The sequence below is a fragment of the Sipha flava genome, unplaced genomic scaffold (genome assembly GCF_003268045.1).
Source record: "Sipha flava isolate LNK unplaced genomic scaffold, YSA_version1 102_pilon_pilon, whole genome shotgun sequence".
Taxonomy (NCBI): Eukaryota; Metazoa; Arthropoda; class Insecta; order Hemiptera; family Aphididae; genus Sipha; species Sipha flava.
In genome coordinates, this window is record NW_020271716.1 from 392,520 (window position 1) to 416,412 (window position 23,893).

At 24.4% G+C, this 23,893-nt stretch overlaps 1 protein-coding gene across 2 annotated transcripts in view; it reads right to left on the minus strand.

Annotated features, from left to right (window-relative positions):
- Positions 1-3,374: 3,374 nt before the first annotated feature.
- LOC112681320 (phosphofurin acidic cluster sorting protein 1) overlaps positions 3,375-23,893 on the minus strand; it is a 31,550-nt gene continuing 11,031 nt past the window's right edge. Inside the window, exons 2-20 of one of the 2 annotated variants that reach the window (XM_025551588.1) lie at positions 15,921-16,011; positions 15,728-15,817; positions 15,528-15,653; positions 15,326-15,464; positions 15,049-15,170; positions 14,825-14,933; positions 14,603-14,770; positions 11,707-11,766; positions 7,572-7,723; positions 7,319-7,501; positions 6,516-6,724; positions 6,273-6,427; positions 6,000-6,204; positions 5,899-5,941; positions 5,479-5,642; positions 5,187-5,410; positions 4,879-4,995; positions 4,637-4,804; positions 3,375-3,390 (exon numbers count right to left, since the gene is read on the minus strand). In XM_025551588.1, coding sequence (XP_025407373.1) covers positions 4,659-4,804; positions 4,879-4,995; positions 5,187-5,410; positions 5,479-5,642; positions 5,899-5,941; positions 6,000-6,204; positions 6,273-6,427; positions 6,516-6,724; positions 7,319-7,501; positions 7,572-7,723; positions 11,707-11,766; positions 14,603-14,770; positions 14,825-14,933; positions 15,049-15,170; positions 15,326-15,464; positions 15,528-15,653; positions 15,728-15,817; positions 15,921-16,011 — 2,503 coding nt within the window. In that variant the 3' untranslated portion in view covers positions 3,375-3,390; positions 4,637-4,658. The remainder of the gene's footprint in view (positions 3,391-4,636; positions 4,805-4,878; positions 4,996-5,186; positions 5,411-5,478; positions 5,643-5,898; positions 5,942-5,999; positions 6,205-6,272; positions 6,428-6,515; positions 6,725-7,318; positions 7,502-7,571; positions 7,724-11,706; positions 11,767-14,602; positions 14,771-14,824; positions 14,934-15,048; positions 15,171-15,325; positions 15,465-15,527; positions 15,654-15,727; positions 15,818-15,920; positions 16,012-23,893) is intronic. The other variant, XM_025551596.1, reaches the window with a different exon arrangement.

The window sequence follows — 23,893 nt, forward strand, 5'->3', positions numbered from 1 at the left end:
TTTCTAACAACTCTCTACACTTGCTGACAAATCATTGTATAGTTTTTCTATTACAGTTTTAATACCATCATAGTTATTTTCAAAAAATATAACTGTTTCTATCCATGTACCCCATCTTGTAAAAACTGGTTCAGGTGGCAATGGCAAACTGGGTAGCGTTTCTTTATAAATTTAAATACGAGAAGGTGATTTTAAAAAGATTTTTTTTACATTGATAATCAATTTGTTTACATTAGGGAACAATTCTTTAACTTTTTCTGCCACTCTGTTTAACATACGCACTACACATGTTACGTGAACGATATTTAGGTAAAAGACCTTTAATGAGTCTCCTGTTTTGACCATATATGGTGCTGCATCTGGTAAAAACAACCGTAGGTTTTCATCGTTTTCACCTGCAGGCCATAATATTTTCAAGTTGTCATTCATGAATCGAGATACTGTAGAGTGATTGGTTTTAGGCAGTTATTTACATGCTAAAAGATAGGGTTGACTGGGTGTATCATGTTTTAAGACGCCAACTTTTAAATTTATTATGTAGCTGCCGTTTGTATCAGTTGTTTCAACAGCAATCCAAATATCTGAGTTGCCAATGACTTCTCTGATTGCAATAATAACATTATCATAACATGGACCAAGATAATTTTTCCTTAATATACTATCGTCAGGAATATGCTTACCTGTATACTTCTCTAAAAAATTCTTGAATTCGGGAATTTGAAGTTTATTCCAAGGTATATTATATACTAGCAAAGCTACACAAAGATCTTCATTAAAAACGTTACCAGATTTCGGTTTTGCATCCAATACAAATAATTGTTTTTTGAGCACTATTATGTAAAGCGGTATCAACGTGTTGTTGTAACTGAACTTTTTTTGAGCACACAATTTTTTTGTCATACAAAACACTACACAGCCGTCCGCGGTAACTAAAAATGGTTTGGTCTGTTTTATTATAAAGAGCAATAAATATTTTTTATTAAAGTTAGAATAGTGCTTCGACTTTTCGGCATTTTAAAATTTATAGATTGTAATGAAATGTAAACTTTAATTTATAAATTTATGGAACGCGGGTCACGAAATGTTATATGGGCATAATGATTGACTGGCGATTATGCCCGCCGACAACGGCAACGCGAAAACACGATGCGGCGTGTTTAAAAAATATAAGTCTAATAATAAAACCAGTCAGCATTGTTGTCGATGACCGTGTTGCGATAAATGAGATATAATTTTAACAGAAACTGTCTAAAAATATAACATACGGAAAATAACATTTCCCGAAAATACGTAATGAACTAATAATTTCTACGATGAAATCGAAATAAAATAATTGGCTTAATAAACTAAAATATAACTAACTAAACTAAAACAAAATAACTTTTTTTTATGCATTATCTGTTACACAAATCGTCCACATTTCTTACTCCCATCGAAATGCATACAAATCCGGACTCTAATTATCACTGAGTCTGTTTAATTATCAAATAAAATAAAAACAACTGGCAGTAATAGAGAATAGAGATTAAACAAATAAATAGCCTTTATTAGTTTTGTTAAAATATGTGTTAATGACAGTTTGATTGAAACAAAAATCATAATTTTATAAGATTGCAATAATTCATGCTTGACCAATGATAATAAAATTTTTTGATTTATAATTGACAACTGTACCTTTTGATGTTTGCGATTGAAACATATAAAAACTGACTGTCACTGTTGTTTCTGGAAAACTCATAAAATATTTTTCATTTAAAAACTTTAATTTAATTCGACTACCTTTATTAATAAAATTAGATTTATTTGATAAATATGTCAAGATTAATTTTACGATAAATTTGATAAAATTTATGAACGGGACATCTCATTCCATTACGTTGAAATTTTTAATATAATAAGATACTATTTGATAAACAAATATTGTTTTCATATTTGGCATAAAAGCTTGAATAAGTATTGTTTTTAAAGTTTTAGGAGAAGTTAAATTTGTTTTTTATAACATCGACTTAATGTCTTATAACACATCAAAGTTAAATGGATACAAAAAAACAATTATCATATTATTTAATGTAAAGGTATCAAAACATTACAAATAACAATTATATTCGTATCTTTGTAAATCATAATCAAAATTATTTGAGCTAGTTAATTACTTTATTGAATTATATCTTTTAAAAATCGGTTTTAATAATAAATTAATTTTTATTTAGTAATTTTCCATTTATAAAATGAAAAAACTCAACACACACCAATTATTATAATATATAACATCACCAAATAAATTGCTGATTTACAGATAATTGTACATAGGTTTTATTAGATTAACATTAAACATCAAATAACAGATGTTGATGCTAACACTGAAGTGAGAATAAAATTTCTTTGTGTGTAGGAAATTCTACTCCAAGCGCTGTGCCCTCATAAAACATTTTAGTCTTGAGATCTCAAAAAATTGAGTAAAACCACTACAAAGGTAACGTACCGTAAAATTGAACTCTTAATTATTAATTTAGGTATACACAGAATAATAAACACGGTACATTAGTAATTATAGTAGAATTTCATTAAATGGTATCACACAAATTTTTATTTTTTCTTATACATATAAATTGTTAACATATAATTAGTAGTTTGATTTTAATCCTTTAATGGTACTATATTTTGTTTACGAGTTAAGAAGATAAAGAAAGTAAATAAAGCCTCGCTAATAAAATGGGGCAGTTTTGTTCACATGAGATTCGAATACTACTCATTACAATACAATCCATTTAATCTATAATACTCCGATGAGCAATGATGTTGATGCATAGTATTTGAAAGTTTGAAAGTGATGAGCAACCATTGGTCGAACTGGGATTGATTATTGTGATGTATTGACGTCTCTAATCATTTATAATTAGACACTAATAAATATAATAATAATATGATAATAATGATAATAGCTACAGCGATATAATAAGAATAATAACTATAGTAATGTTCCTTAAGTCTATTGATATTGTTATTTCAATCATAATATTGAATTGAATTGTGTGTTATTACAAATGTTACAAATGATTTTAATAGTAATATTATGTTATAAAAATCGTTTTCATAAAAAAAAGTCTTTATAGTTAAAATTATAAAATCACAAATAAATAAAATTTCACACATGTAGTAATAATAATTAGGTACAATAATAATAAAATGTGTAGTCTTTGGTTACGATAATAAACATAATAGATATAAGGTTCACAATAATTATCAGGGTTGATAGTTACTTTATATATTCACAACATATAAAGTAATTTATAAAAACAGGGGAGTTAACTGTTCTTAACAAAAATATATTTGACGGCAGGACTTAAAATAATAATATTGGGTTTTTTTTTTTTAACGCATATTAGATAACTGAAACAAATAATTAAAATGTTCATTAAAATTAATTATAATGTAAAATAATAAAGATATAAAACAATTAAATTCTAAATTTAAATAAATTTAGAATTTTTTTTTTAAATATCGGATAAAAAGTTAACTTGAAATACATTTCATAGAAAACAAGTATAACATTAACATACAAAAAAATGTTGTTATCAGGCGCGTATACAAAGGGGTTTTTAAGGGTTAAATCCCTCTCCCCGAAATTCAGGAAAATGATTAAAATGTTATATAAATTATTTAAGTATGAAAATGTACAACCTAAACTCTCCCAAAATATTTTTTGTATACACGCCTGGATGTTATTTATATATTATAAATAATATATTTTGACATAATAATAAATCATAGAAATCCATTATAGTTATAGCCTGAAGTACGTAATATATTGTTTATATATTTTTAGTAATTGTATTAATATGTAAACATTTAAGTTGCAGTAATTATTTGGTTGTTAATCTCAGCCAGTTGCATATGTTTAAACAAAATTATAATTTTTAATTTTAATATTCATATGGCATAGTTATTTAACAGAATTTTTTTAAAGAATACCTTAGGATTTTAGGTTCTACTTACTACCATTAATGATAAGCGTTTTATCAATTTATGAAACTAAATAACTACTTAATTACCATCAATAAAGCTTAGTACATAAGGATCTAGAATTATGGAAATTCAGAATTGTTGAAGTATAGTGGTTATAGAGTTTTCAAGTTATAGATGTTTCATCATATATACTTCAATTTATAACTAAATATATGTTACAGGATATGTGACTATATATGACTAGCAAGTAGATTAGATGATACCATAATATTATGACATTATGACTATTGAGTATTTAGTCAAGTTTTTGAGTTTTTTTTATGATTGAATTTCTAAGTTAAGAGTTAATTACATGCAAAAATAAAGTTTTATACATTATTCTTTACCTTATAAAATTAAACTTAATTTATTTTATAATAGGTACTGTAAATTATATAAAATTATGAAAATATTACGAACAATTAATAAATTGGAATACATTTAATTATACACATTTTTGTTTTGCTCATATTCTATCATTACAATATAAGTAATAGTGACTATAACATTTATAAAATGCATAAATAATAAACTTGATAGAAAATCTAACTCAAGTATTTAAAACACCAAGATTTGTCTGGTAAATAAATATATAATGCTTATCAATATATACTACTAGCAATATAATTACCAGTATTTCAAGTTAAATATATTTAAAGTCCATGATTTAAATGCGGTAGACTTGTTGGTTGATAATCTAGTGAGTACACAGCTACTGGAAAATGTTTGATGTGAGTTTGCCACTGGGACGACAGTTGAAAAAATTTGACACCACTCCATTCATACCCATCAATAGTAACTGAATAATAAACGGAAAATTTAAAATATAAATATAGATTCAAAATAAAAATTGTATTAAAAGTGATATATTACTAGTGAGTGGATAATGTTGAGTTTTTGGAGAACAGATTAATCTTAATACACTATCAATAACTTGGTTTTTGGGATCCAAGTCCTTTTCTTTTTCTTTCTTTTTTCCTAGTCGCATAACTATAATAGAATAAATAATAATTAGGAGAAATGTGTAGGTAATTAAATGTATGTGCTAAAAAGGCGAGATTAAAGATAATTCTTAAACATAAATATTTTTGATGTTTTTTTTTAACAACTATAATAAATATAAAAAGGAAAATAATATCAATAGTAATTGAAAACTTAACTAGACGAAATAAAAAACTAATTTTTTTGTTTTTTTTCTTTAATGTAGCTAACAGTAAAAAATGTTAGTGGCTCTTCATTAGTCAAAAACAGTCTTGAGATGTGTAAACTTTTAAAACCAGTCTTTAATGTGAACTTGGTATCCATACGCTTATTGCTAGGTTCATTTCCTCTCGTAGTTAATTCTTTGTTAGCGTTAGGCACCAACCAATAATCAAGTTGTAATTCTAATGGCTCACATAACTCCCTATTAAAAAAATTGTTTTTAAAACCATAATATTTAGTATGAGGTTATATAATTATATTATTATTTACCAATTAGCTTGTTTGGTGGGTAATGGTAAATACTGCATACCAATATTAGGTGAATTGGGTGGTGTTGTTTTATCCATGATGGATTTGCGATCAATAATGATGGAAGACTGATCATCAGTGTCATTTGAACCTGATGCTGTTTCACCAGAACAAATTCTTACATCCTATACAATAGAATACTTATATTAAATTAACATTTTATAAAAAATCATACACCAAGAATAACTTGAATTATTTAAAATTAACCACACAAATTCAAATAAAATATATTCATCAGAAACAAAAAAAAAAAAAAATTATAATCAGTTATTAATATTTTTTTTAGAATGTACTTTAATAATAAAACTCAATGAAAATTATTGAATTTTTTCTGTAATATTTTAAATTGATACTAATTATAAAAAATTTAAATATACTTACATTGACAAATGGTATGAATGTTTGTAAAGCTTCATCGTCCGAACTGTAAAATTTATTCTTTAGTCATAGATTGGATTTAATTTTAATTTTAATTTATGTACCTTTTTTCTTTATAAGAGAGCATTGCTTCAGCTATTTGCAATTGAATTGTATTAGAGGCCTCCATTAAATAGTTTTGAATTTTGCCTATTATATCAGTTCCATCACCACATTCTAGTTGTTCCTTCCAATAATCTTCTTTAAAAAGAAAAGTAGTTCCATAATAACTGTCGACAGTACCTAAATATCTTGAGAGTGTGTTTATTCCTGTACATAAATCATATTTATACTAGTAAAACAGTTGAGAAATGTTGAATATTATTGAAGTCTATTACCCAATGGTATGATATAAAATTTTATATAGTTCATCCAGTCAGGTGGCTTGAAGGATAACTGTTCAACATATTGTCGTAGTACATAATTCACAAAGCTATCAGAACCAGCAAGCAATATTTTAATTTGACTTGGAGGTTTAGGGTTAGAATTACAGCTACAAAAAAAAAAAAAAAAAAAAAAATCACAATATTAAGTTTCATATAGTAATAAATACTCATTTTATTATTATCAGGTTAACTTACTATTTTTGTATCTTGTTAACAATGCACACAAATGTAGCACGTACATCAGCAAGACTAGCTGGTGTGATGACTTTGAAATTATAGTTCTGCAATTTGGATCCAAGCTGAACACCCAATGGATCTGCATAATGTATTAAACATAATACTTCAGGCATTTTATCTTCTGGTGGCAAAACTTTAGATAGTTGCTCCATCAATACTTTTCTAGGCTAAAAGCAAAACATAAAAAAAAATTAGTCTGACTAGTGTTATATAATAACTGTACTATTTATAATAACATTAAATAAGAACAAATTTTTATTTATTTAATTAAATGGAAGTTTATTATTTTTAGCGATTCAGTCTATATATTATTGATCAGTAGAAAGAATATAAAATTGTTGTTATATTTATCAAAACACTTTTAATTAACTTTTGGTCTATAAATAAAAATCATAAAAAATGTATTGATTTAATTTTAACCTTTTTATTTTAATTAATAAAATAACTAAGTAATTCAGTTTATTCTATACACATTTTTTATTCTGTCTGTATTCATTTAAATATCATGTTGTTATTTAGTAATTTTATAATAAGTATTGATTTTGCAAAAAATATTAAATAAAGTCAAACAGACATATTAATTTCCAATGTTTATATATACTAAAATTTCATAGAAATTTAAAAAAGTATATATTTAAATGTAAACATAAACTGTATGTTCTAAATATTTCTGTTAATTAATAATTCTAAAATGTAACACTGTCGTTATTTGTTATAAATTAAAATAAATTTAATGGAAAATATTATGTGCTCTGACATACCTCAGCCATGGAGCCAACATTTTCTCCCAAATTTCCACTACCTGAACCTGTATTTGTACGTTCATTATCATTCACTGGTTTTGGCATTTGAGATTTTTTGTACTTGTTTGATGACGAAGTACGGTCCCTAGTAAAAATTCTAGATTTTTTTTCTTTTTCTTTTTCCACCATGCTAGGAATTTCCTATAATATGTTCAATATTTGCATTAATATTTATTGAATAATAATATAATATATAAGATATATAGTATACCTTTTTATCATCATTATTGCTTATTTTTGGAGGAGAAGAATTCATAGGAGTAGGATCACTATCAGTCCATGTATCCAAATAAGAATCTGAATCGGCCTTTTTAGAGCTCTCATCGCTAAACCTCTCAATATTACGTTCTACAGTCGGTACACCTATACATATAATTTCAACTATTTTCAGATATTTTTTTATAGAATCATGGGTCTTTAAGCATAATATTTCCCCATCCAATACATTTTTTAAAACGTTTTAAATTATAAAAAAATTGAGTAGTAGATAAAGAGAAACTAAAGGTAAGAAAGGTAAACATGCAGTTATGGAAAATTATAATAGTAGTTAACACTTACATCATTATTTATATAAGTAATAAGTATATAACAATATTGCATTCAATATTAAAAATATTACAGAAAAGTTAATCACTTATGGTTTAAAACATCAAAATTAATTTGATTGACTTAATTACTATATACAGAAAATATAAATTGTAGGTATTTAAATTATAATGCAGGTACATTCACATTTTCAATTATATTATAATATTTTGGATTTAATATATGTAACAATCAGAAAACAATGATCATTCTTTGGAAGATGGAACATACAACGGATCCGAAACATCAAAATACAATTAAAAAAATTAATTTATTCAAAATTTAAAATAATATTGTACTAATAGTCTACTATACTAATAACAAATATTAAACTAATAGATTAAAAATGAAATTTGCAAACAAAAAAATTGATCAATATAAATGTCTGGTGTAGCTTTAAAAAAATATTTTTATGTAAAGCATTAAAGAAAATCGCATGTAATCTTAGTTCCAAAACCAAAAAAGTGATATAACACTAATTAGGACAGAACAATAGTTTTATTTAGGAATTGAAAATTATGATAATATTTATAACAGAAAATTTGGGATAGGAAGTTATGTTAACTATAGTTCATAACTTAATATCAATTAATAAAAGTATAGGCATAGATTTTCTGACTATAAGTTTGCATACTTGTAATTGGAAACGAGTATTAGATATTTACGTAAATAAATTAGCGTGATAATTTTAATGAAAATAGCCACTCTTATTGGATAAATAACAAATAAAAAATAACTATATTAACATCATCTTATATTCATGACTACAAACTTATATTTTCACCGCAATAAATAAGTCAGATAAAAATATGATGGTAATACAAAAAAAACTATAAGATCCTTGCGCGATTTATGCGATATATGTGATACAAGCAATCTGTGCGGTTATGGAGGCGCACACGTTGCGATTGTTGTGCGATTATTATTATCGTTCTTTATGTATTATTCGGTTATTATCAGTCGTTTACTGACGTTTGCTTGGTTCTTTGGTTACCTTTTTTAATAATGTCGAATTCATCTAACGACGAAGCAATTTTTACGTACTATTTGTACAAAAAGTTGGTTGGTAGAAAAAAGCAAGAAAAGATCATAGAAGGAAATTTTAAATTTATCCTTATATTCAAAGAAATAACCACTGTCGACGTTTTGTTTCAGCTAAAGAACTTTAGGAAACCGACGTTAAATTTGTAGCATTTTACAGAATGTCAAAGGAATTCTACAAATAAATTGTAGACATATGTCTCTTGCTATTTATCAGAAGAATACCAAAATGAAAGAATGCGTGAGTGAAGAAGAAATTTCAATTTCACCAACAAACTTAATATTGAATACCTCCATAGTTTAAATTATATATAAATAAATATTATATGACGAAAATAAAAATGTAATTGCGCACGATTCGTGCGATGCAACTGCCAAGCACTATCGGTCGGGCGAACGTCTGTCGCTCGCGTCGTTATTAAATTGCATTGTTAGTGGATCCCCATTAACTTTGATAGGAAATCGTTCGTATCGCATATATCGCATAAATCGTGTCGCATTACAATCGCCTCGTGTGCAGAGGGCCTAAAGCATATATTATAAAGTTGTTTAATATTATAATGAGACAATAAACTAATTTCATAAATAAATATTCTGCTTTGAATATTGAATATTATTTGAATTTCGACTCTTGATATATACACATGTACATGTGAATATATTTATTTTTTTAAAGAAAAACACATTTATAACACACGTTTATAATGTATGAGTATACATATGAGGTTATAAATGACGTGTCTATTATTCAAAACATTATTTGAACACTAAACTGAAAATTATGTTAGTTAAAAATATCCGGATTTCTTAATTACAGACAATAAGTATAGCTATTAAAACAAATGTAAAATCTACATTGTTCATTGAAACTGTCAAGCTAGTGACAGAAAGGCTGCAACAACAATACGTAAACATAATATAATAATATAAACACAAGTACATTACACATTTACGTAATGATAAAGTAATACAACCATAAAAGTTTATTTCCTGTACAGTCACTGAGTTTTCGTTTGACATTTGTGTTAATTGGAAAATTTATTTTTCATTGAAATTAGTTTTCGTGATATATTTCCTTACAAGATTTGTGCTCATCTAAGCATAAATTCAATCGATGTAAATTTAAACGTGTTTATACCAGATTATATGCACGTGGCTATTTATTAGAATTTATCATTCACGTGCATTGTACATATAATTATTATGATTATTATTAATATTAATATGACAACAGACTGTTTTAATAAAAATATAATAACCCGAATGGTAATTAATATTTTTAACTTTTTTGTTCGTAATATAAATAACTATAAAATTAAAATTAGAGCATTCGCTTTCCTCTACAGAGAATATTAATAAAATAAATATTGTGTTCTCTATTACATATATCCAACGATGATTTTAACAATTAAGTGTTTTTGGTATTAAAAAAATTTAATAATGTTATAAATTATGTTAAAATTATAACTTATAATATTATATCATAGTAATGGTCTATTAACGATAAATGGTCTTATATATAGTCTTATGTTTAATCGTAATCTATAAAAAGCCTATGAGTAAATATAGTTCAACACGATAAACTGCCAAGTGATATAAATTAAGTTAGATGAGAAAGAGGAAAATCGAGTTGAGAAATACAATGATAGTAATTATTACTTGGTATGCATAGAAATAGAGAAATTGATTAGAATAATATTTTGAATAGAAAAAAGTAAATGGAAGTCACGAATATAATAATGGATGTGAATTGTGTTTAAGTGGGGAAAAGATAATAATAAGTAAAGGTAAATGCACCAAGGAGTTATAATAGTATCAATAAAGGAAAAATGGAAATAAACAAGGTTCAACATCAAAAGAAGTAAGGAGAGAGGTATACACGACTGAAAATTATTTAAGGAGATGATATGATGAATAGTGGTGCACAGAATGTCGAATGGGAAACTAGTGAAGAAATAAAAAAAAAAATCATTGGTTACAAAATGCTTAGTTAACATTTTCAGAAAAGTTATTAGTTACAAGTTTTGATCAATTTATTAATTAATGCCAAATTTATGAAATCATACTGATAACTTAACTAAAATCAGTGATACAATTATTAACATTCGGAACAAATCTGAGTGTAAACAGTTTAGTCAACATTTAAGCGCTCAGATAAATGTGATAAAATAATAATAAAAATGTGATAAAAGATAAACTCTTTTTAAAGGATTTTCAAAAAATAAATTATATGATGATTTAGCTATCAGGTTTGAGCGAGATATATATATATTGATTTTCATAACTTAACAACGTTAAAATTAATTTAAGGTAAACAAAACATGCAAACCACAAAATCTGCATAACTACTCAGTTATAATAACAGTTAAAACTGAAAACCTAACAGACGATTAGATTGTTAGAAGTGAGTTAGTGTATGGTGTGAGTTCTTGTTTTTATTTATATACAACGTGCACATGCAATATAGTAATAATTAATATACAAATGAAAAATAAATAAATTAAAAGACGTAAAAGGCGATAATAAAGAAAAATATTTATAAAATTATCAATAATCATTTAAAAAGGGATTTTCATTGTTAAGATAATGTTTTAAGAGAATGATAGAGAAATTGTTAGTAATAAATATTATAATGTGCATTGAGTATAAAGAAAATACAATAAAAGAAGATACTTTGTGCTTATAACTGCATTTCGATCGGGAATTTTCATAGTGCTAACCTTTGGTTCTGTTGTAGGGTGGAAAACTTGTGGTGTAACTTTTCTTATGGGAATGACGTCCTAGTGACAGAGTGAAAAAATATATAAATAATTTAAGTGTGTGTTACTAGTTTATTTTTACAGCAATATTCGGATAATTTCGTACTATATATTATTGAAGTAATGCTAAGTTAGCTATGGATTCGACGTACCTATTGAATTTTCTAGTATTAAGAGACAATATTAACAGGTTTTTTTTTAAATATTACTGCACAAATTACGACAAGCATAATATAAAATATAAGTACCTTAATATCTCACACTGAAAGATACCCACTCTAATAACTATTTCAAAAAAGAAAATCATTCGATTTATTTTTATAAGTTTAGTACAACTTTACCTTTTACAGAAGTTATATTTTATATAGGGAGTGACATAATTAGTTTATAACTTCAATAGAAGCAAAAATGGATTAATAAATATTTTGTATTAATTAATTGTACAATAAATGCGATTATATAGTACCTATATAATGGACCTTATCTTAACAAAACGTGCAGGTATATTTAATACATTATAATGTATAAATAATTTAATGAACATAACTTATGAATTTTTTATTTAATATTGTGGTATATTAGTCCCAGCGAATATGTTTTCCTTGAATCTCGTATATTTTTCTCTAATAGTTTCAATTATTTATGTTTTGTACTTTTGTAGTTAATCGCAGCTGTTATATTATAATAACAAGTTTTTGCACGAACATTTAGAATATTATGTTTTTTATTCTATTACGAAAAATCATTTAAGTATTTTTTACCAAATATTTTAGAATAAATTACATATAATTTGAGCAATATTAGTTGAAATACGGGCCCCTCACTCTTAGACTTGAATTGTTGGACCAATTTACAATTTTTTTTTTTTTTTTTTTTTGGGGGGGGGCTCTGATACATCTGGCACCCCAGTGCGTACGCATATGAGTATCAATCTAATATTGATTTATATAATACCAAATAATAATGTATGGAATGTGATATATTTATTATTACTAAATTCTTTAGTTGTTATTGTCAAATTAGAGAAAAATATAGACATTGAAAATGTCAGGTCTATTACTACTAATTATAATTTATGAAACAACAGTCAGTATATATATAAATATATCAATCCAATAAAGAAAAAAAAATCTAGAAATATATAAATATTTTAGGTATATTTTATATAAATTAGTACTCTATTTAAGGACTAATAATACTAAAACAATAATAATAAAATCTATAAAATATTTGTTAAAAATATAAATACAGTTTAATACCAAAGTATACCCTAAACGCGAAGGTGTGAAGATTAAGTGTATTTAATAGTATATTTTCTAAGCTACAACAATTCGTGTTTTTATTATACCTTAACGCACACAGAGCTGTAAGCTTGTTAGGCAATATTTGTATTATAAAACGTGTTTTCGAAGTCACTATTGGTAAATAAGCGCAAAACATATAAATCCTTGGCAAAGCATATGCCTATGGTTTTTTGTCAAAATAAAAAATATTTTATTAATTAGAAATAAAAATATTACATCGTCATCTCAACAAAAAAGTTAATTCAATTGAAAATAATAGGTATTTAAGTCTTCATTGACATACTGACATTATTATGAAATACAAATATACATTGAATTTATTACGAAAAAAATAGGAGAATCATTCACATGCTAATTATGATAATAATTAAAACTTAAACACGTATGAAATTAATAACGCAATATTTTCCTCACGACTTTCTTAAAATTTAATATGTTTTTTACGAAATCAATATTTAAACTGCAATAAAATTTTAGAATAGTATTTTAAAACATTTTTTGATCTAATAAGGTTTTATTGAAATATTAATAAAGGTAAATATGAATTAGCTAAATAATAATAAATCAAATTATGTACCTCTAAACCGACGATTTTTACCAAAATTAACGATAAATTCAATATTTTTTCTTTTACCTACTAAAAAATTGTTCTATAGTTCTTTGAATCAAATAATTCACGAATACTTAAAGCAAATAAAACAACATTTTTCATTAAAAATATAGTAAGACAATTAACAACCAAATTCGTAAACTATTTAAACGAAGTTTACTAAAACATACTCAATATTATAAATAACAGAAATTAGGATTTAATATTTTTTTTCTATAATCCGGTAAAGGTCAGTGGCGAAGCTAATTATGTAACATTGAGACATTGTCAACCCAGTTTTTTATGTATTGTTATATGTACATTGTATATTGTAAATACACTGACATTTTACATTTAAATTTTCATAAACCTACAGTTAAATTCTGTACATCATTACTTTATTAATTATATTCACAACATGTACATTTAGCTTATTAAATACTAAGGAGGTATATGAAATAAAATAACAAAATACTATAGAGTCTTGCTAAATTATAGCATAATTATAAGTACCTCTATGAAATTTTAATTATTCGGGAAGTAACCATGTATGTGTAAAGATTTTATCGTTTCGATTTAATATTGGGAAAAATATTTATATGTAACTTAAAAAAAAATCATTCCGTATAATCAGGATAGAGTCCGGTCCAGCGATACTCTACTGTATGTATAAATAAACCTATTTGGTTTCATAAAACGAATATTATGACTTTTTATTTTAGGTTATTGCCAAGTAGATAAACTAAATGCAATTCATTTATGTGAGTTGGAAAATAAAAATACTTGATTGAGATCATAAATAATTGTTATTGAACATAATAATAGATACTATAAATATTGAATGAATAAAAAATCAAATTTCAATAAAAAGGTAAGATATTGCACCATAAAATTTATACTTATATCATAAATAATTGATACATCATGTTTTGGAGTACCCCAGATTATACATTTTATTACGAACCTGAAAGGCCTTCATGTATCATGTTTGTTCGAGAACTGGAAAAGAATGGACGAAGTGATGGTTTTGGTGTAGATAAAATAGATAATGTGTCCAGATCTGGCCCTGAATCGCTTAAGTCTTCCAGTTCTTCAAAAAGATCTTCTATATCAGCTGGATCCATATCACCCCCTAAAAACGGAAGTTCATAAACATTTAAAATTAAAAATGTTTTATTAAATATACCTGATAACTTTTGGCTAATCGTTTCCCTGTCATTTTCTAATGAATGTAAATCTTCATTGACTCTGAATCGTTTTAGAAGTGCAATAAACTTTTGCTTTAGATTTCTTTGCTGTTTAATAACAAATAACAAACGACATTTAATATAATGTTACAAGAAAATATTTTTACATATTTATTTTATAATTCTATAACACATAAATTAAAAAAAAAAAATCTTATTTTACTCTGGCATTTCCTGTTGCAATATTTTTTTTCCGCCGTCGGTCTTCCAAAGTAGGTTCAGAATCAGACGCTTCTTCTCCACTACTAAATTCTTCGTCTTCGTCGGAAAACTCTTGACCTCTTCCTACATAATTTGAATTTATTTTAATTATAATTATGTACTTAAATAAACTCAGCTGAATGTCTTTACTACAAAGAGGGTACATTGTATAATTTATTAAAAACATTTAGGATAAATATGGTAGTAATAATTAATAAGTATAGTAATTAATGTATCACCTGTGACTGGTTTGGTAGCATCTTCATGATCGACAGGTTGACTATTTAAACACACAATGTATACCCGGCCTAGAAGAGATTTGGGATCTTTAGAATCACTGAGTAGTTCTAATTCGAGATCGAGAGGTCTTTGCAGTACCTAAATCAAAATTAAACATTAAGACTGAACAAAATTAAATTTTATCAGTCGATATAAAATTACAAGTGACATATTAATGACTCCTTCTGCTAATGTTTTGAAACCAAGTATAGTACGATTTTTATATTTCTTTCGACGTTGAAGCATTACGTGTAATTTGTTGACATCTCTTTTTAAGAAGTGTGGATACTACATAAAATAATTATACAGTTCAACATAGTTATCAGAATATGTTCATACTTAAACAGTCACTAATAAAATACCTGAAGACAGAAGTTCAACTGCAGTTCTATTTCCAAGGAACCATTTACAGTCAAGGGTAGTTCATTTGTTCGTAAAGTTCTCTTTGATCCCTAAGTTATAATTTTGTATGTAGTATATAAATAGTATTTGATTAATACAGTTAAATGATATAGAATAAAGAAGTTGTTAACTCTTGAAACATGTAATACGCACTTGCATTTTCACAGCTATGGTTAACGAAGATGACATGTCTGATCCCAGTGGTTTGGTTAGCACCAATTTTGTTAAATTCATCGAGCATACTCTGAAACACAAGTTTATTGTTATATTAATCTAATGATCTAATCAATTTCATATTCTTTTGCTCGTGTATGTAAGAGTATTGTATGTTGATTCTTAAGGGGAAATAAAATGATACTCTATTAGATTAATTTATATTTGGATATACGTATAAACAATAATTGCTCACGAATGTATTTTGAGGACATACATATTGAAACAAATTCTTTTGGTAAAATGATTAATTTTCTATTATAGAATAAAGATATTAAAACTTAATCAACAATAAATATTATATTACATATTCTTATCAATATCTAAACCAGTAAAAATAATATATTTCTAATATTATTCTTAATTGAAAATACAACAACCAAATTTCAATTTTTCACCTTAAATACCAAAATAATTACCTACAAAATAAGTTTCATTGATGTTCATTCAAAGTATTAAAAAAAAATTAAGTAAAGGTGTAAATACCATACCGTACTATATCAAAGTGTTTTTTTTTTTAAATTAGATAAGAATAATAAAACTTAGTTAAAATACGAAAAAACATGATTAAATATGCTCATCAATGAATACCATTGACAATAGGTGAATTATATCTTAATTGTTATGACATAAGTGTACAGCTATTGCATAATGTAAATTATCTTTATTGACTTAATTACGTATTTGATAAATACAGAATAACAAATACGGAGCTTTAACAATATTAAATATATTATAATATATAATTAATATTAATAAATAATTATTCAAATCATTGATTGTAAAACATATTATACATATACGCCATCATATTTTTTCAACTGATAATGCCTACGTGGACGCAGCCACTAGAAGTTACTGTCATTGTTAAAATTCAGTTTAATAAAATAGATTTCTGAAGAATTTCTAATATGATTTTATTTAGGAAATCTGTTTTTATTAAAAATGCAAACGACTACAGCGATGATTAGTGGTTGCGTCCACGTAAGCGATATTAATTCTAACAATAAAATGGAGCATTTTCTAAAATTAATATTTATACTTATGTAATGAACATGCGGTACATGTAAATTATTGTTTAATACATAAAATATTACATAAATTAAATAGTAATACACACTGAATAATATAAGATTTTGCTGTTAAATATAATATAATACATACTACTCTTTATTATTAATAAATAAATTAAAATATAAAACGACAAAATGTTTTTTTCGATGACGAATTTCATAGTAAAAGTGAATTGTTTTTCTAGATAATTGGTACATATTTTATATTAGAATTTCTGAATACTAAATTGCTCGAAAAATAATAAATGCATTAAACAGAATATATTTTTATTAATAGTTATAATTCATAATTATTTGTATAATTATTTCTTATATTCATACGATTCATTTTTAATCAATGTTAATTAAAATTAACGTTTTCTTAGCATGATCAATATAATTGTAACTATACTAAAAAACAATTTTGAACTGTCCCGATCTAAATATTAGACGAATTAATGGCGACGTCAGGACTCATGAGTCAGATATTATTTTATTTGACTTTTACCGCATTTGGATAGATAAAATATAAAACTCTAGAAACAACAGTATACCAGTATATTTTTCTAATTATTGGAAACTAGTATGAATGTTTTTAACAACTGAACTTAATCGACACAGATTAACTAACCGCTTCATGTTACATATTATAAGACTTTATATTAATAGCTTTATAATTAATATTATAACTAAAAGAATAATAGTTGAATATCGCAATCAACACAATATTTTTTGTAATTCTATTGTTTACGGCATTAACTGTTTATTATATATATAGTTACATAAGTTAACAAAATAAACAAGTTGAAAAGAAAATTATACTTTTTTTTCATAATAGCGGAACAATTTAGTAGATTGTAATTCAGATTAATTTTAAAGACATTACTAAATTACGCAAACATAACAAGAAAAACATTATAAGAAATAACAACGCTTTTACCAAATATTAATAATTGCATTGGTGATATATAAAATAAAACGACATTTCCAAGATTTTAAATAGATTTTATAGATATTATTAATAAGTAATTAGTAATAACTAATAGGTTATTAATTCATTGAAATATATTTTAAATATTTAAAACTAGTATAGTAACACAATATTCACTATCGATATCTAAATTTTTCTAATAATCTAATAATAATTCATCTATTTTAAAATTAAAGAATTAAAATAATTAAAAATAAAAATTATTTTCATAACAGATAAGTTGCTATTTATATATTAGAGGTCTGGGACCCTAGAACTCGAAAAGGTTAAGAATCTGAGATTCTAATGAAAAAAAAAAATGATTAAATACACTTTAGACTTTTGTCTATATATATATATATATATATATAATGAAAACATTCAATGCGATTATTGGGTTTTATATAATGCACATGTCGGAATATTAATCCGAATCGATAAATATAAGTAGGTATTAAATAAACTAAAAAATAAACCCGATAAAAATGACCCAGACAATAGAACAAATAAAAATTTTTGGGCGACAATATAATATTTAAATGACACGTCATGTTAAAAATGTATTATTTTTTTAGGTTACCTAAATTAAATATAATACCTACATAATAGTTTGAATATTTTTATAGATTTTTTAATTGTTATGAAAGTTACGATAGTTAGGAATCAGACTCAGAGTCAAACAATATTTTTATATAAATAGAACGTTATCATTAAATTTTTGTTTGTGTGTGTGTGTGTGTGTGTGTGTGTGAGAGAGAGTTAAAAAAATGTAAAGTGATACATTTATAGTACATCTATCCTTTTTAAATTTTTTTTTCAAAATTGTAACTATATATTTTGTCATCAATTTAATTTAATTTTTATTTTAGATTTTACATTAAATAAAGGGGTTAATAAATAATGACACAGAGACTGATACATGCGGTCAAAGTTAAAATTGTATAAAATATAAAACATTTTAAAATGTAGAAATAAATCAATTGCCTGCATAATATAAGAAAAAAAAAATTACAATTAAATAATATAATAATTAGTAAAGAATTAATAATATAAATAAATAATAATTAACAGAACAACACCAATTCATTTAAATATAAGGTTAAGTTTATATAGTTAAGTTCATATTTCTTTTAGTTGAGAAGTTGTTTTCATATAATCCCCAATGTAGTCGGTTCAAAAAAAAAAAAAAACATAAGATTTTTTTCTTAATCTGCAACATTTTGAATTATTCATTTAAGAAAAATCTCAAATCGTATCTACACATTAAAATTTATATTTTTTAACTAATATTAGAATAAAAAATTTGAATTTTTCGTTGGTTAAAATGATTTTCTTTTTATATAAATAGGTATTTTAAAATATTTATAAAATTGATATAAATTAAAAGGAAAAATCGTGTTAAGTTATATACAAACAAAATAGTTGAACTAAATTCATTAGTAAAATATTGTTAAAATTTAAAAAATGAATAAAGTATTTTAACTTGATTATCAAGAATATAATACGACGTAGTTAGTTTTTAAAACGGATTTGTATGCACCTTGAAACTAAGTATGTAAACACATAGGTAATATATTTTGATGTATTAGTTACATTTAAGGTTTAGGTATGTTATATTGTTATATGGATATTGAATATTTATCATGAATAAAGCAATTATTAATTAATAACAGATAATTCTAGATCATATATCACGAGTAAACATTTATGATATAATACGAGTATAAACAGTCGCTAAATACTTTTTAAGTGTTTACAACATAAGATCTATATTCTATGTAACCATGATATAACGGTTCCGAAATTAATTAATACTAAAAATAAGAGTAATTAATAATAATTCAAATATTTGACCATTATTAAAATCACAAACATTAGAGTTCACAAATAATAAGTATTATAAAATAATAAAACTACTTTACAATCAAGGGTGTACTCAAGGGGGGGGGTTAGGTCCGGACCCCTCATTGAAATTTCTACATACTTAACGGTTTAATAGTAAATAGTATAATAATAGTATATAGTATATTTTAATTTCCCATTATCTTCAATACACAAAGTTAATAGATTATATAATATACCTATAATGTATAAACCACACTATAGTATATTAACAGTAATTTTTTGGTATTGAGTTAAATTATAATTATAATTAGAGAACAGATAAAATAAAAATTTTGGACCCTCCCCTCCATAAACAATGTCTGGGTACGCTCCTGTTATAAATAGTATTTTAATAATTTACATACATACAATATAAATATAGTAAACACGCGTAAACAAAAAAAAACAATTATACAATTATAAAATTGAGTAGACAAATCAAATTTACAATAAAATAAAATAAATCAAATAATTATAATAAATAAATATACGAATAAGAAATTTCGAATTAATGTTATTAGACTAGGAATATATAATTTAAACGGATTACATCGAAAATCAATCTCAAGCACCGATATTTAAGATCAATCGATTTAAAAAAAAATGTTAATTTAAATGTATTAATTTGTATTATATTTACTTTATTCTAGATAGAATTACTAATCTACACAATGGTTTTTTATCTGTTATTTTGTTATTTACGGAACCCATCAAGTATTAAAATGGGTAATATCGGATATTAACATTTTTATCATAATCAAAACATCAATGCATCGGTTGCATTTATATACTTTATGTACCTACAGTATTATAGACATCTCACTCGAGAAATGTTAACAACTAGATTGGTTTTGATAACAGATTTAACTGTTTACGTTTACATATACATTACATGGGATATTATGTAGGATTATGAAATATTAAAAAAAAAGTGTATAATCTATTTATGTTTTTACGATAAAATTATTCCACAGCGTTATTAATCATCGATAAGGTTTTCTAAACATTTAAACATATATTTTTTCAATATTATCTTAAAAATAAATAAAACATAAATAGGTATATATGATTATTAGATAATAATAAAAATGCCATAATTTCTTATGGGTAAAAGTTAATTAAGTATTTTCAAACAATATATTGAAATTAGTTTTTGAAAACAAAAACTTATATTTAATAATATAAAATCTTTATGTTTATAAATCAAATTTTTCATATTTGTTCATAATTAAATTAAATATAATAGAATTTAGGCGAATCAAAATTGTTGAAAATTTAGTTAGAGAAAAGACAAATCGTTCTAAAACGTGAATGTTATTTTTTTGGTTATTTAAATACCAATCCTAGTTAAGGACTAATTACAATAAATTAATTTCATTAAAAATAAAGTGTTTATAATAAGAACTACAAATTCAAAACAGTTCGCATTGCTTTTTGTATTACTATTATAACACAAAATTGAAATTAAACATTGTGTTTTACATAATACGTAGGTTTTAATGTTTATGTGACATTCATACGTCTAATTTAAATTAATAAAAATAATGGAGAATTATCATAAGATAAATCCTAGAAAATGGCTTAAAACTTTTAAAAAGTTATTATTTAAGTTTTTGGTATATTGAAAATAATACGATAAGCAACAACATTTACCTATCTGCGCAATAATATTTTTATAAAATACTTGCATTTAGTCTTATCCTCGGTATTATCTTAGTAAGTAGTTACTATTTATTGGATTGAATAGCTTAAATGTTTAAAATAACATATTTAAATTAAATTGTCGTAGGGCTTTTGATATTTAAAAACGTCAATAACTCAGAATAGTTTTTGTTTTACTAATATAATTAATTTTATTATAACTATTGGCATGAGTTCAAAAATTGTTCAAGAGTGACCTTAGTTATTCATATTTGTTCCAATTTCAATTCTATAATTTCTATAATAGATTTTCAATTAAAATATCATACATTGTACAGAGCATTTTATAAAATACGTAAACAACGATAGTAGTAACCGATAAAATGAATTATTTAAATATCTTCAATTAACATTCAGTAGTTGCTTTAACGTTCACTATAAAAATATTAAGTATATTACACTACACATATATTTAACGAAGTATTAAGAATGTCGTAAATTGCATAAGTATCTCGATAGGTATGTACTTTGTAAGAGCCTAAACACAAATATATTTTGTTAAAATATAAAATAAGTGGATCAAAGCATAGTCTGACTTATAAGCAAGAATAATTAATATAATTAATTAATATATAATTAATATTCTGTATATTTGAAAATTTGAAACATATAATGTTTATCGAACAATTTGTATAATATATATATATTTATTTATATTAATTATTTTTAGTGGATTTCGTTTTAAAATCGGTATGTTAAAAAAGGATAGCGAAATAATCAAAAGAGAGCGCGGTGTAACCAAGGACTTTTTGTGTGGCACAATAACTATGTAAAGGACAAAATAACTAGAAGAAGTTAGTATTAATGTGACGTGCATACCAAATACACATTGCATTAAATGTGCGTACTTAATCTGAACTTAGCCTGTTGATCCTAAAATCAGTATTGATTGCTAACGTTAGCTGCATATTTTTTCATAACGCGAGGTTGCGTAATAAGAAATAATTAATAAAAAATTTTGTACGTAAAATTATGTTTCAATCATTTTTCTGTGTTTCGTAGAGGTTGCCATAGTCACAAAAAGCTATACGAGTCAATAAAAACTTCATTGATCTTACAAGTTTTTAAGACTTTCATAAAGGCTAAAAAAAGTATATAATATTGCAACTAATTTAGTATATGTTGAGAAAATTTTTTCTATTCAAGAAGTACATTTTATTTTAAATTTACAAAATATTTAAAAAAAATATAATAATCATTATGATAATGAGTTTTAAATGAATTATGTTTGGTAAAACTTTATATAACATTTATTAATTGAAATCGAATTAAACTACATATCATTTTGTATAGGTCATTATTTATTATAGCATAAACTATTATTAAACAAACTATTTGAACACATATTTCATTCATTTCTAAATCAATAACATCAATAATTAAAACCCATATAAATATGTGTCAACGTAAGAACTATAAGATAAATAATGTTGTTTTTGATGAATCAATGTTTTTAGTGGTTAGGTTTAATATAGATTAATTTATAGTCATAGAAAATATACAATGTATTTATAAAATAAAAACATTTAAGTATAAAAGTTAATTATATAATTATATAAAAACGAACTCTGGATTAACTATTTTTTATTTGGATATTTTTCAAATAACTAAATGTTTTTTCAGTGAAATTACAATATTTGTTAAGGATGTTGACCAAATTGTAAACTGTTATGCCGTACGAATTAAAAATTACTACGCACACATAAATTGATCAAAATGAACTGTACCACGACAACTATAGAATATTATATGAACTATATTATTTCACTCGAAACTCTAAATTTATATAAACCATTTGAATGACTGGACGAAAAAACTATAGTAGTTATATATACACTTTCATTCGATAATAATTGTCGGAAAACCCATATCCGGAACAACACAACAGTGTCGCTGATATATATACTATTTATGAAATGGTAGGAACGGAATACACAGATAGTGAAAGTGTTCTATTGGGAAATTAAGTAAACCGTATCATAATACTGTGACAAATCATTCGCTATCGAATTTCCACCAGAAAACATTGATTAATACTGATGGATTGTGGTTGGAAACTGGCGATTAAATGGTAAAAAGAAACGAATTGAATCTTCAAATAAAATGAACAATTCAATAAAATTATAAAATTACGTATTTCTTATAAAATAAATTATATTTAATTTAATTTATTGTAATTATGGTGTTTTTAACAACAACGTATTTCATTAATTTACATTATAGGTGCATTATTTAAGTGTCACATATGAAATCGTGAAATGTATATTTATGTTTCTAAGATAAAGTAGAAACTTAGTATGCACAAT